The sequence below is a fragment of the Polyodon spathula genome, chromosome 5 (assembly GCF_017654505.1).
Source record: "Polyodon spathula isolate WHYD16114869_AA chromosome 5, ASM1765450v1, whole genome shotgun sequence".
NCBI lineage: Eukaryota > Metazoa > Chordata > Actinopteri > Acipenseriformes > Polyodontidae > Polyodon > Polyodon spathula.
In genome coordinates this window covers 28,556,129-28,569,883 of record NC_054538.1, presented here as the reverse complement: position 1 = coordinate 28,569,883, position 13,755 = coordinate 28,556,129, and the positions used below count along the sequence as shown (strand labels likewise).

At 38.3% G+C, this 13,755-nt stretch overlaps 1 protein-coding gene across 2 annotated transcripts in view; it reads right to left on the bottom strand.

Annotated features, from left to right (window-relative positions):
* LOC121315800 (probable E3 ubiquitin-protein ligase RNF217) overlaps nucleotides 1-11,939 on the bottom strand; it is a 35,018-nt gene extending 23,079 nt beyond the window's left edge. For both annotated transcript variants that reach the window (XM_041250225.1, XM_041250226.1), the window contains exon 1: nucleotides 10,724-11,939. In XM_041250225.1, coding sequence (XP_041106159.1) covers nucleotides 10,724-11,626 — 903 coding nt within the window. In that variant the 5' untranslated portion in view covers nucleotides 11,627-11,939. The remainder of the gene's footprint in view (nucleotides 1-10,723) is intronic.
* Between the last annotated feature and the right edge of the window lie 1,816 nt (nucleotides 11,940-13,755).

The following is a 13,755-nucleotide window of genomic DNA, read 5'->3' as shown; positions in this document are numbered from 1 at the left end:
TACATTTCTTATCACTATTAAGGGAACCTCCCATAGGTTATAACCCAAGTAATTCGGGGAAACTCTGAGCTACTGTACAGAAAGATATGTAATATTGTTCTTTCAAAATGTTAGTGAACAGTAGCAGTGAGAAATAGAAGGCACTCTAAATTCTTAATAATAATAATTATAAAAAATCAATTAGAATTTCTCAACTTGAAAATATATTAAAATGGCTGGGTTATGTGTTTTGTACTTCTGCTTCCGTGTTCTGCAGTAACAGGAGCTATGCTGTAACTAACTTGGAGTATGACAAGCGATACTAATGTACTGTGAACAGTAACACTTGCCTGAGCAGAAAATAGATTTTCGCTTTTTAATTCACCTCTGAAAAGCCTGCACTACAGTACAACTGTGGGCAAAGGTGGTAGTAAGGGAGAAGTTGAAACCAAATAAATGAATTTAAATATAGAATAATAATTAGACCTACAGTCTATTGCTATAAACCGTTTAAGATTAGTTTGGTAAACTCCTGAGGACTGTACAGTTCCCTGTAAAAATCCAGAATCCTGGAGCACAAATTATTGCATGGTTAAAAAAAACATTATCCACATTCTTAGCCAAGGAACATTATATGGAAATAAAATTTTTATACAATACAGCCAAATCGACAGCTACTTTGTTTTAGCAGTTAAATACACATACAGTACTGTAGACAATGTAGCTGGCATGTGAAATGTAGGGTATGTGAATAAACAGGCATTTACCAGATCCCATTTACCAGATCCCATTAACAGCTCTGCTAAGTTTTACAGTACGGTCATTCACTCTTTTGAGACTTGTCTGTATTATGAAAACATATTTTAAAAACAGTACCCTTTCCATTACATTGTAGATAGTACTAGATTAAAAAAGAAAAATTCTCTTCGTTAAAATTACCAATCAGCTAACTTATATTTTACCTACACCTAGAACTCCCTTGATTTTGAGGGGGAAGGACATCAGTATTCCTCTACATATTAAGCCATTTCTAATACAGAAATGTGCACTAATAATAAAAAAGGGAAGAACGAAGGGAAAAAAGGAACAATGTAGACAATACAGCCTCGTTGTTTTTTAAGAGAGTGGCTGGCATACTAAATGGTCGTGGAGACTGTTCCTGGAGGAACTGTAAAACCCAACATACTGTACAGCAGGTCATATTCAACATAAAGAAGCACTACAGAGCCTAAACTGCTGGAAGCTCCCTGTGAGAAACTTGCTTTTGACAACGGTGAGTTAGTTAACCATGCATGAGTGACAATTACTTGACAGTCTACTCAGATGTTTTATTGAGTGCTTTTCTTTTATTTATAATGAAGTCTTGGGTTGGCAACCCAGGTGGCTGCATACAGAAAGAGTATTCAACCCACTGTTCACTTAATGCAAAGGGTATTGTGTGCAGCCATTTGAGCTCCAAAGATTGTTTTTAAATCACAGTAATTACATTTACGGTGACTAACTAGAACGCAATTCCAGCGTGTCTGTTTCTACAGACTGCGTTTGCATAACATCATAATTCAGACTCTACCCTCCCTTTGAGCGCTGAAGACAAGTGGTAATGTATTTAAAAACAGCAGACTAATTCATTAGGTTCAACAGCAACATCTGAACACGTGGATCTGCAATACACCAGGTGGATTTTTAAATGTTGCCCCTTTACTGCAAGGGTGGAGGAATCAACCATCCACAAAGCACAAACTAAGGAAAATTAAACCCATCACAGCCAGATTTCATACCAATTTTAGTGAAAGATCAGAACTGAAGACATTGTAGGTTTAATGGTGAAATGTTGCTGCAGAGACAGACTCTATTATTCTGCTCGATTTGAATAGGGCCTTTGCCTTCCCACTTATGGCGAGTTCCAGGGAAGGAAATCATGACTCCCACTGCACAGGAAGTTAATTCATTCCAATCCTTGAAGTCTAGTTTCCTGGGATTAAGAACTGTTTTTAGCATTTTTCTAAATCATACCTGTTTTTCACTTCTGCTAGCTACTGTACATGCTGCCTGTAATCTTAAATGTGCAGTTTTGAAAGACATCCAAACATTCATTTCAAAACACGACACCTGATACTGCGTTAGGTTAAATTGATACCCGGGTCATTTCACCTCAGAAGTGTTTTCTGGGTCTGAGAGCACACCAGAGGCGCTGGAACAAGTTTTATAGTGGGGGTGCTGAAAGCCATTGAACAACACTGTAAACCCTGCATATGATGGAAGCCGCACCCGCAGCACCCCTAGTTCCTGTGCCCTTGGAGCATGCCAATCAATAAGGGAAGAGATTGGTTGGCTTAATGACGAGAAAGATTAAATTTGTTTCAAAGCTGCATACAGTATTTGGGATCTATTCAATGAATGGAAGTGCAAAACAGGTTTATAGAAATCATTTTGTTAGCTGCAATCACTTTAACTATTGCACATGCCATCTAAAACATGCCCTTTGAAAATCATATTCTGCATGGAATAAAAAGAAAGAATTAATTTTAAAATGTGTATTTCCCTTCAAAAGGTTAAGGTTGAATGCAAGATACATACCTAAAACAACCTACTGTATTTGCATAGCTTTCATCTGTTCAAAAAAAATAATAAATCAATAAATACTGCAAATTTAAATAAAACTGGAATTAAATGTCTGGAAGTTGAATATTTATAAAGGTGCATATAATCAGAAACATCAAACAGCAGCACAAAATACAGAGCACCATTGTTGAAAGAAATTATTACTAAACAAAACCAAAACATAACTTACCATATACAGCCATAGAACACAGTTGTGTACCAAACATTAGGACAAGAACTCAAAGGGTACTGTCCTATAGACTTGTCTTTTAACTTGTAATTTGTCCTACAGCCACAAGATACAGCCTCCACTGTAAGCCACACAATGAGAAATCATTAAACAAACATCATCCCAGTACGTTACTTTAACTATCTGAATTGTTCCTCCCATTACTAAAAAGTATGTATTAGCAGATTCATAAACAGAACACTGTAGATGGCTACTGACATTTATGTAACCCTTACATCCCTGTGAATAAGTATAACAGGATTTTAAAAGGACGTTTCTTTCAATATAAGTGTCATACATTATTTATAGGTTTTAATTTTCCAGTACCCTTCTACGCAAATCATTTCCTAAAAAAATGACTTCCATTTTCTTTATATCTGTATCTCATCGGGCACAAATATATATTTCGTCAACAGAAGGGATGATATTGTTTTTTTTTTTTTTTTTTTTTTTTTTTTTTTTTATGGATTTCCCGTTTCTGGCATAATCCCTGAACACTATAGATATTATACCCATTTATTGGAATTTGTGCATTTGATAGATTCTGTAACATATGTAAGCTGTGTTTACTTATCTATTTTTTAAATTGTTTTTGTTTTGTTCTTTGAATATAATGTAAACAAACAAACAAACAAAAAAAAAGCCCGTAAGTGTTACTTATGTTTGCATGAAAGACATAAAAATGCCATTCTCAGTTCTTGTGCATTAATAATTTTGCTATTAAACGGAAGCATCGTCAGTTGGTTAGGCCGGTCTTCTTTCATGGATTGATGTTGCTCTGTGAAAATGTGTCCATATGAAGAAACACTTCATTCAGCATCCACAGAATTGGTAACAACTGACAAATTTTAGCCTTTCTTGCTAAATTGGAAAACAGTTCTGCATTTCTCCAAAATTCAGTCAAAGAAATTCCACTACCGTCTTTTTTTGCACATTGATATCCCTCCATTTCAGATTTACAGTAAGCATCAAACCCTAGAATATACTAATGGCAGGGGTTCTTTATCCAAACTACAAACATGTTGTGGGTCTAAAATCCTCACACCCTTAAAAACTTGTGAGCTGGTTAAATAAAACAGAGTTTTATTCCGTATTGATTAGGGTGGTAGTAACTTGTCAGTATTTCAAAACTTCGTGGAAAGTTTTAACAACACACTGTTTATTCTGTCCAACTCTTATGCCAGTGCTCGATATGTACTTATTAATTCTGCAACTTTTTTTTTATGTTTGATGAATTTCTAAATGTTATGGCTTTCAGCATAAGTTATACCCATCAGGGTACAGCAAACCAGGTGGATATAGCTACGTGCGATCTCTCAAAGAAATGCTTTTTGAGTTTGTTGGTGCCTCTATTTGTTCTTTAAACACCTCAATTTCTAGAATGTCAATAATTGTCCCTCGTAATTAGCCAGATTTTAATGGATTGATTACTTAATTATTCTTTTAATCAGTTTAGCTAGAGTGGCTACACAGACATCTTGCAGTTTAGAACAGAATTGCAGGTTAGACATGTCGTTCTAATTTTCCTGTGAATTTCACAGGGCCCTACCTATAATGTCTTATTTTATCAATAAAGAATGTAAAATATTGACCAACACAGACAGTAAACACAAAGTTTTCTGCCAGATACAGTACAGAATTTATTATATCCAGTTTAATAAACCATAATTCATTCCTGGCTGGTCTCACAGACAGCAATTCACACCAATCTTGGAGCACCTTACCTTACGTATGACGCTTCTTCCTCAGCAACACATGCAGAATTCGCCCCTTCCTCTACGACTACTCCAAACTCCTAGTTCAGGCTCTGGTACTGTCCTGCCTTGACTACTGCAACTCCCTCCTGGTCGGTCTCCCTGCCTCTGCTATCCGTCTGCTCCAGCTCATCTAAAACTCTGCTGCTCACCTTGTCTTTTCCTGTCCTCATTTGTCTCACGCTACACCGCTGCTCCGCTCCCTCCACTGGCTCCCTATCGCTGCTCGCATGCAACTCTTGTACTCGTCTATTGCTGCCTCTACCTTTCTGCTCCCTCCTATCTCCAGACTATTATTTCTGTCTACGCCCCCTCCACTTCCCTGTCACCAGCAGATTAGCTGTACCCCCCTCTGCTCCCCCGCTTCCAGATCCTACCCATGGATATAGTCCCTGACCACCTTCCGGTGCATCCTCAAGACACACCTGTTCAGACAGCATCTGTAAACCTCACAACTCTCAACTATACTGGACTATATGGCACCCAATTGTTCCAGTACTTGTATTAGCTTGAACTTGCACTAAACTACTCCATACCTTGCCATATTCAACTGCTGCCGTTAATTATAACTACTTCCTGTACCTTGTACTTGATTTTACTGTAGTAGGTATCCATATTAACGTTTTTTTTGCAATTGCCCTTATCTGAAATCGTTCTCATCCACTTATCGTACTTACTACATGTTAAGGACTTTACTTGTATAAGCAAATATTTTTACTATAAGTGAACTGCTCTTAGTCGAATTCACTCTTACATGTAATTATTTACAGTATTCTTCATTTTGCTCCTGTTTGAATTCGATCTTATTTTCTACTGATTTTACTGTACCTTATAACTACTCTTATCTGTAATGTAATATTCTGTAATATGATATTTTATAATAATTGTAAGTCACCCTGGATAAGGGTGTCTGCTAAGAAATAAATAATAACAATGAATAAGCTAATATTACTGTATCTGTAGGTGGCCCAAGATGCTAATTTGGGCCTGTTGAACCAAACATAAGAAACATAAATGGTTACATATCCAAAAACTGTGTAAACTTTGGTCTTGCAATTAATGATGTATTTATGCTTTTCTAATAATATCTACTCATAGAACCAGCAGATCAGTGGTATTCAAATGCATTCACTGGCGGACAAGATTAGACAATGTCCAAACCATGGGGGCCACAGGGCACTCATGAGGTGCATAGAGGTGGGGGGTTGTTTAAACGGCCATGCAAATCACACTTTACATAACAAAATGTTGCAACACTACACTTGCACCAAACAACTAAGGCTCCTTTAACACTGGCACTCTTACCCAGGTAACAGTCCTGTGTAGTGTGAAATCACATACCTGGGTCGTACCGGGGTCTGCTGCGACCCACCTCAGGATGTGGGTCAATACGCTTTGACCAGTGTCAAGCAAGACAAAATGCATGATGGCCGTTCATAAGCCGATGAAATAACAAACAGCCACGCCTGCGTGAAGGTTTCACTTCCACAAGGAGCATTTCTGCTCATTATGTTTAGCCCTATTTTGTCGATTGAGACACACCATGAGCCAGATTGCAGCAGGGACGAAGAAAAATTTGCTCTAATCAACATTTGGTACAGCGATTCAATCCAGGGAAGCTTGGATGGACGCCTCCATAACAAACTGCTTCTGGGGTATTGCATCAAGTGTTGTGCATTTGCTTATGTCACCCAGGTCGACCATGCTTCTTCAAAAGCAGTCTAAAATCACGTAGCCGACCCGCGACCACAATTGGGTCCAAACGGGGCAGAGAATGGCAGTGTGAAAGGGGCTTAATGCATTTCATAAATAACCACTTACAATGATACAATATTTGATCGTTATTTAATAATAAAAGATACAAAATATATTTTTCCTGATATGTTCCTTACAATATTCAAACAGCATCTTGCAAACAACTAATTATACAAATCCCATTAATCTATCAAAGCTATTAATTATTTTATTAAAACTATTAAAATTATAGGTTAAATTCATGAGAAATGAATGGACATCTAATTTCCCTTTCTTATTGCCTGAAATTTGACACTTGCCTCCACCGTCTTCGGAAAATTCTGCGTTTTCGGAAAATGACTGCGCAGCAAGTATTCACGTTAACTAATGAAAGCCTGTCAATTCTTCATCGCTTTATTTATGTTGCATAAGCATCTTATTAAGCCCCTGATTAAGTGTAGCATTGCAAGTCTAAATATGTATCAACTAACTCCAGTGTGTTTAAATGTGAATGAAAAGTTTCTAAATTAAATGCATGGCATGTCAGCAAACCGAGGGTAAATTATGCATATCCAACATGGCATCTTTGACCAGCATGCCATATAGTAGAATTTCTTACTTTTGCCAAAGTTTTTTTTTTTTTTTTTTAAAGCCCAAATACAATATCTTTGGCACGCTTGATTTCTTTGGCTAACTTACTGTGCTTGAATAGTTTTTTTTACTCTGTCATTTTCTCTCGTCGTTTGTTTTGTCTGTATATCTCTCGCTCTCTGGGGTTACTGACGCTGAATTACTCTTTACCTCACAAATGTGCATGTTTAAAATAAAAAGCATAGATCTAATCGTGGTTCTCTAGGTAACCAAACTAAGTGTTTAGCTCAGTAAGTCAGCAGAGTCAGGGACCTTAAGGATAGATAGAAGTTACAGGAGAGGAGTAATTATTTGGATAAGTTAACATAACAGTAAACTTTAAAATAGTGAACTAGAGTTTATTGATTGATGGTAGCTTACATACAGAGTGAATTGTAAACAAGGAAAAGGATTATTACCAGATAAAGTGCAATGCTGACTTGCACTATGACGTGTTTGCCAAAAAACAGCTTGTTAGGGGACACAAATGCCCTGTAGATACTGTAGCAGCAATGTTTCTGCAGTCTCAGCTTTTGTAATTAAGGACAGCTGACGCTCGATGAGCCAAATGGAAGGCTCTCGTGGGCCAGATTGGACCTGCAGGACGTCAACTGAAGAACACTGCTGTAGATAAATACTGTAGATATAAGCCTACCAATTCTGACTACATAAGACCTATACAATGCCTCTCAAAAAGGCATGCTGACAGTATTAGGTCATGCAACAATTTCTTTTTATTTTTCTTACCCTAGTAAAATGAAAGACCCTGCTGCACCAAACTGAATCAATAAACCATCAGGCTCCTTAGGGAGCCCAGTTTTAATAGCTTATAATCTTAATCTAACCCAGAAAACAGAAAAATAATCTTTTCAAAATGTCTTAGTGACAGGTTAGGTCAGCCTCATCACCGCCAGATATACTGTGGTTCAGGCTGGCTGCAGATGAGATGGAGCACGGCAGTATTGACAAAGTGAAAGAAATTGGGTGTATTCAGACAATCAGGCAGCCCTCTTTCAATCAAAACTCACAGTGTCATAACACCCAAATAGAGGCTTCTGATCTGACCCTTACCGTTTTTGTGTTGTCTTAGAAAGTATGTTTTTAAAGAGAGCTGACAATTCAGTTGTATCATCAGAGTGGGTCATAATATCCTTCTGTGTGTGAAAGTAACAGAATTGAAATATACAGAGGGGGGGGGTTAAGCCCATTCTCTGTGTCTACTTGGTTTCTGGTTACAAACTCCCCCACTGACAAAGAATGCTTTTAAAAAGAGTCATAAACTAACTGCTGGACAAATGGCTTATCTTCACGATCGCTGAATGACTCCTTTGGCACCGCAAGCCAAACAGTTCGGGGTGCTTTGACACCCAGGACAGAAAACAGTGCATCTCACAAATCCAGCCGACAGGGGGCGGAATAGAGGACCAATTGAGAACAAGATGCCAACTAGGAACGAGAACAACCAATGGTAAACACTTCACGTGGACTCAAGCAATGCCCAAAATAACCAAACTACCCAATCACAGGGGTAAAGAGAAGATTACGAAAGCATGAGCACGACACTCAAACAGGGCCCTCGACACAAAACCCAAGATTCTGATACACAAAAAAATCTATGAACTGACAATCTGGAAATCCAGCCTGCGACCAGCTGGAACAGAGATTCCGTTTTCAGACACTAATACAAGATAACTATTCTAGTGTCCACTGTGTAAGACGTACAAAATCCTAAAGAACTTGTAATTAAATCTCTAACTTAGCCAAGAATGATCACAGGAGAAACAGTTGGATGTACATTTGAAGTCGACATAAATTGAAATATATTCAATTTATTGAGCTAGCAGTGCTGGAGTTTTGTGTTGGAATATCTTCCTATGTAGCAGCTCAGGATGTTAACACTGACAGGACACAGGAAGAGATACAGTGTGTTCTATTCTACTATACAGCATTTTTCTAAGTGTACATAAATATGTATTGTACTGTAGATGAGAGCGCTACAGTAAGACTGTCAAATGAGGGTCTTGGCATAAACACACAGGCTTTCAAAAGAACATTTTAAGAGTATTACTGTTAACACACCACCAGCAAGAGGTTTTTGACTTCCTTAAAAGCTGGCATCACATACTTTAACGGTATTCTTGGATCATTAGTATGTAATGCACAGTACATAGTTTACATTTAAAAAAATTGATAACAGTGCATGCACTGTATTTTAAGCCTTTTCATGTGTGGAAAAAGTAGAATGAAATAAAAAAATAAAAAAGCACAACAAAATGGTACAAAAGTCAAATGTTTGGTAAAAGCTAGGCGGTTGCCGGTTCCCTTTGTGTAAATAAAGGACAGCGAAGCCTGGAACAATAACAGCACTGAATTTACAGTGCTCACAAAACATGGACAACTACTATAAAAAAACTCCTACACTATAGCAAAACGGGCATAACAGCTATTGCAGAACTATTCACGTCTGCTTCCAAACAACCTGCAGCATCAGTTAGGGTTTTGTTTCAGTTTTAATTAATAACAAACCATGACTAGAGTATGAACATAATGCAGTCTAAAAAAAACCTCAAAAAAACAACCCGTTTTCTGCCTTACACTGACGTCAAGCCATTCACGGTTTCCCTAACATTCATAATTTAACAAAAGTTAAGGTGAAATATTGTTCAGGCTGGCTATTTCCAATTGTTCCATTGTTCACAATCTGTGCACCACTTCATCCAGTTGGTGAGATTCACTGAAAGAAGCCTCAGCTGCAGGCTCACACATTTACTCCCAGAAACCCTAAGTTTTGACACACTGAGGCCAATTCAATTGATCTTGATCAACCTGGGAATACCTTTGATACAAGCTGATGAAAGCTACATAACAAGGATGTAAAGCAAACCACTGCAGTTGAAAACCCATATCAAGTATCACTTTTATATGCTTCAGTACCCCAGAGATGCTTCTATTTTGATTACAGTGTGCAATTTCAGGTATTTATTAAATCACAATCCAAAAAATAAATAAAAGTTAATACAGGGCCCAGGTAAGACATAAAACTTTCTGGGTGAAATTGACTTTTTTTTAAAACTAGGTTTGTTTTCATAAAATCAGTTCCATATGGAGTGTTAAAAAACTAAATCGGTTTGTTGTTTTAAGAAAACATATGCCATTTCATTTTGTCTGCACAAAAAAAAAAAAAGAAATGCAATGTCTTATTCCATAATTAACATTGACACTCAGGAGCAAGCCTGTACCTGTATCATAATTCAGTGGATTGAGGCCAACAGATTTTTCTAAAGAGTGTGTTTAAGGTTCACAGCCTGCATGGGCCAGTTTTATGGGTACCGCAAGTACAACTATTTGTCCAAGACAAGCAGAAGAACCCAGTAGCTACTGTTTCACCAAAACTGGATACCCACCAAAGATAACACTTGCAATACTTAAACCAATCGTAAGTTAGTAGTTTGTAAAAGTAGTTAACTTTGACAAAGTATATTCACATAGAATAATTTGCTGAGTTTCCTCAAATTGTATGTGGCGGTACTTAAAATACTCTCGTTATCAGACACCAGTAGTATTGAAAAGTAAGGAAATGCTGGGACCAACTGGTGACCTGTGTGAAGCTGGGGGTCCAAAGTTGCACAGTTTAACGGTAAGGGAGTGATAATTATGCATTAAAAATATTGACCTGCACAATCAACACGTCTAATGTACACTAATAGGATGAATTATGAAATCTGAGTAACTCACATTAACAATCGTCATACTTGTATCGCACCAAATGTACAAGCGTGACTTAAATCGTGATTACCTGTGAGCTCAGGTACCTTTTTAAACACTCCTCACACACTGCCTTCTTACAACAATGAAGCGGTTTCATATGCTTGTCTTCCAGACAAACGCGACAAGTCAGCACAATAAAGGGATTGTAGTCCCCCAAAGAATTCGTATCAATCACAGTCGATATGTTGAAAGGCTCATTGTAATAAAGATCCAAGTCCGACTCCGTTTGCAGCAAATTCCCACTTGTGTGGTTGCTCAAGGGTGATGGTGAGATTATTTGCCCTTCCTCAGACATACTGTTTTGTTCTCTTAAACTGTCTAACAATGGAGATCTCCTGTAATTGTCGTTTGCCATACAATACACGGTGCAGTAAATATGTTCCTTATTGGTAACACAGTCATTATCAGAGTCTGTGCAAGTCCATTTCACGTAATCGTTAGAAGTCAGTGTGACATTTTCTACCTTGTCCTGATGCTGTTCTATACAAAATTCGTTTTTAATTCCACTTTCTCTACATTTTCCATGTTGGTCTGTTCCTATTTTAAGAATTAAATCCGAAGAGGCATCCCGGCTTTCTTTTTGACTGTTCTCATTAATATTATTACTTGTTATAGGTGTCGATGTTCCGAAGCCTTTCTTTAAAATGTCAACAGCTGTTTGTCTCATTACAATTTCCTGATCACTTGGTTCATCTTGGTCAACACAAATTTCTAACCTGTGCACATCCAGAACAACATCGGTTTTTATAACTTTCCTTTGCTGGCCGTTGTTAACAAAGTGTGCATTTTCTAAACCAACGTCGACAGAATCGTCTTTCGAGTTCCTGGCTCTCTCCGGGTCCAAATCGTTAGAGCCTATACTCGGCATTTCTTCCTCCACAGCGTTTACAGAGATTTGCCCATCGTCCATTCCTGATGTGTAACTTCCCATGTATGCTCTGCCTAGTTACTCCAGCTGAGTATATAAACACACAGAACAACACACTAAAAAGCAATGCTGCGTCTGCTTCCGGGTCCCTCTTATGTTATGACAAATTCAATCCACTCCGAGCTTTTTTTTTTTTTTTTTTTACTCGAAAGAAAAAACTGATTTTAAGCGACCATAATTTAATTTTCCAAAATTAACATAGACCTTTGAGCACTTAAAATAAGTAATCTCAATATTCAGATACCTTTTTTTTCTCCATCTTGTACAAGATAATTAAAGTGGAGAAGTTTTATATAATGTTCCGCAATCCCGGGAGTTCCTGTTACGTTCATAATTTTGTATTTCAGTATTCAGCAAGGTAATTCTGTGTGTTGTGCTGTTCAGTCTCCTGGTCGTATTACCTATAATATAAGCGCTCGCAATAATAATGCAGTATATTTCACACACACACACACACACACATATAGATATATAGTTGTATTAAATGTTTACTTATGTATATACTGTAAGCTTCAATAAACTGACATTTAGAATAATAGTGGCATCATTTTGACACAAAACCCCCAAAAAAGTGTTTTTTGGTGACAAGTTAAAAAATTTGTGTTCTGCTGCTCCAATGAGAGATGCTTGTTCTTAAACAGAGTCATGTCGATTTATAATACTAGTGTGTGTAAACAGTGAGGAACTGCTGTGTAAAGAATAAGAAAAGGACTATCTATGCATAACATTTACAGTAATAACCAAGCAAATCAAGTGCCAGTTCAATTAAGTTAAACCCATGAATATATTTCTCTCAGGGCATCACAGTTTGGCTGTACAAAGCGTTGATGGATGATCAGAATGACATTCTTAAGTAAACATATTTCATGATGCGTTTAAAAAAAAAGGAAAAAAGGCAAGCACATCATTCTGAAATGCCTCACTTAAACAGTGCCCAACTTGCTGGAAATATTGTGTAGTTGTATGTGGGAGATGTGGCAAAATGCACAAGCCTAGAGAATGCCCAGTGTGTAAAGCAGAGTGCCGTAAATGCGGCAGGAAAAATCACTTTGCAAACATGTGCAAGATGCAAGCGACATACACTCTGATAAACAGGAAAACCAAAGATGTAAATGTGTTGTTTATTGGAGCAGTCACACAGGCACAGAGATATGTTGTGAGCAATGAAGGCTGGTGTGGCAAAGCTGCAGATTAGAGGACAGTCAGTATACTTCAAGCTGGACTCCGGGGAAAAAGCAAGCGTACTTCCTAAAGTAATAGCCTACCAGCTCCCAAGAAAGCTGAATGTGAAACACACTAATACTCTCTGTGGTGCGCAGGTCAAGCCAGACAGAGAAGTGACACTGAATGTGCAGGGTCCACACAAGCGGGCTAGCTTACAGTTCTTCATCACCAGTGGCTCCACAACAGCTCTACTGAGCAGCATGCACAGAACTTGACCCGATTAGAAAAGTGGACACACTGTCTAAAAACACTCCAGGAACTATAGAAGAGCTTCTCAGTCAATACAGCACAGTTTTTGATGGACTGGGTGAGTTTCCTGGTTTTCACCACATTCACACAGACCCCATCATCAGTTGTAGGAAAACACCATATGCTGTAACAGACAAACTGAAAGAGACGCTAACCCAATTAGAGGAGAATGGAGTGATACAGTAAGAGTGAGTCAGATTATTTGAGGTATCAAACAGGGAGTGGCCAGATCAGACTGCTGGTTGCTAAGGTGAAAGTCTTGGCTGACTGGCCGGTCCCTACAACCAAAACCCAGGTGCGCTCTTTCTTTGCACTAGCGGGCTATTATCGGAAGTTCATCCCGAACTTCGCTACGCTCGCTGCTCCCTTGACAGACCTCACCCGGAAGGCTGCCCCAAATACGGTTCAGTGGACGGATCCATGCCAGAGAGCCTTTCTCGCTTTGAAGGCTGTGTAGCAAGCCGCTGCTATGCACTCCTGATTTCAGTAGAAGGTTCACCCTGCAGACGGATGCGTCAGAGATATCTCGGGGCAGTGCTGTCTCAGGAGGTGCAGGGAAGTGAGGACCCGGTCCTGTATATCAGCAGGAAGCTCCTTCACCCGCAAGAAAAAATACAGTACTATCGAGAAGGAGTGTCTCGCAGTAAAATGGGCAGTCG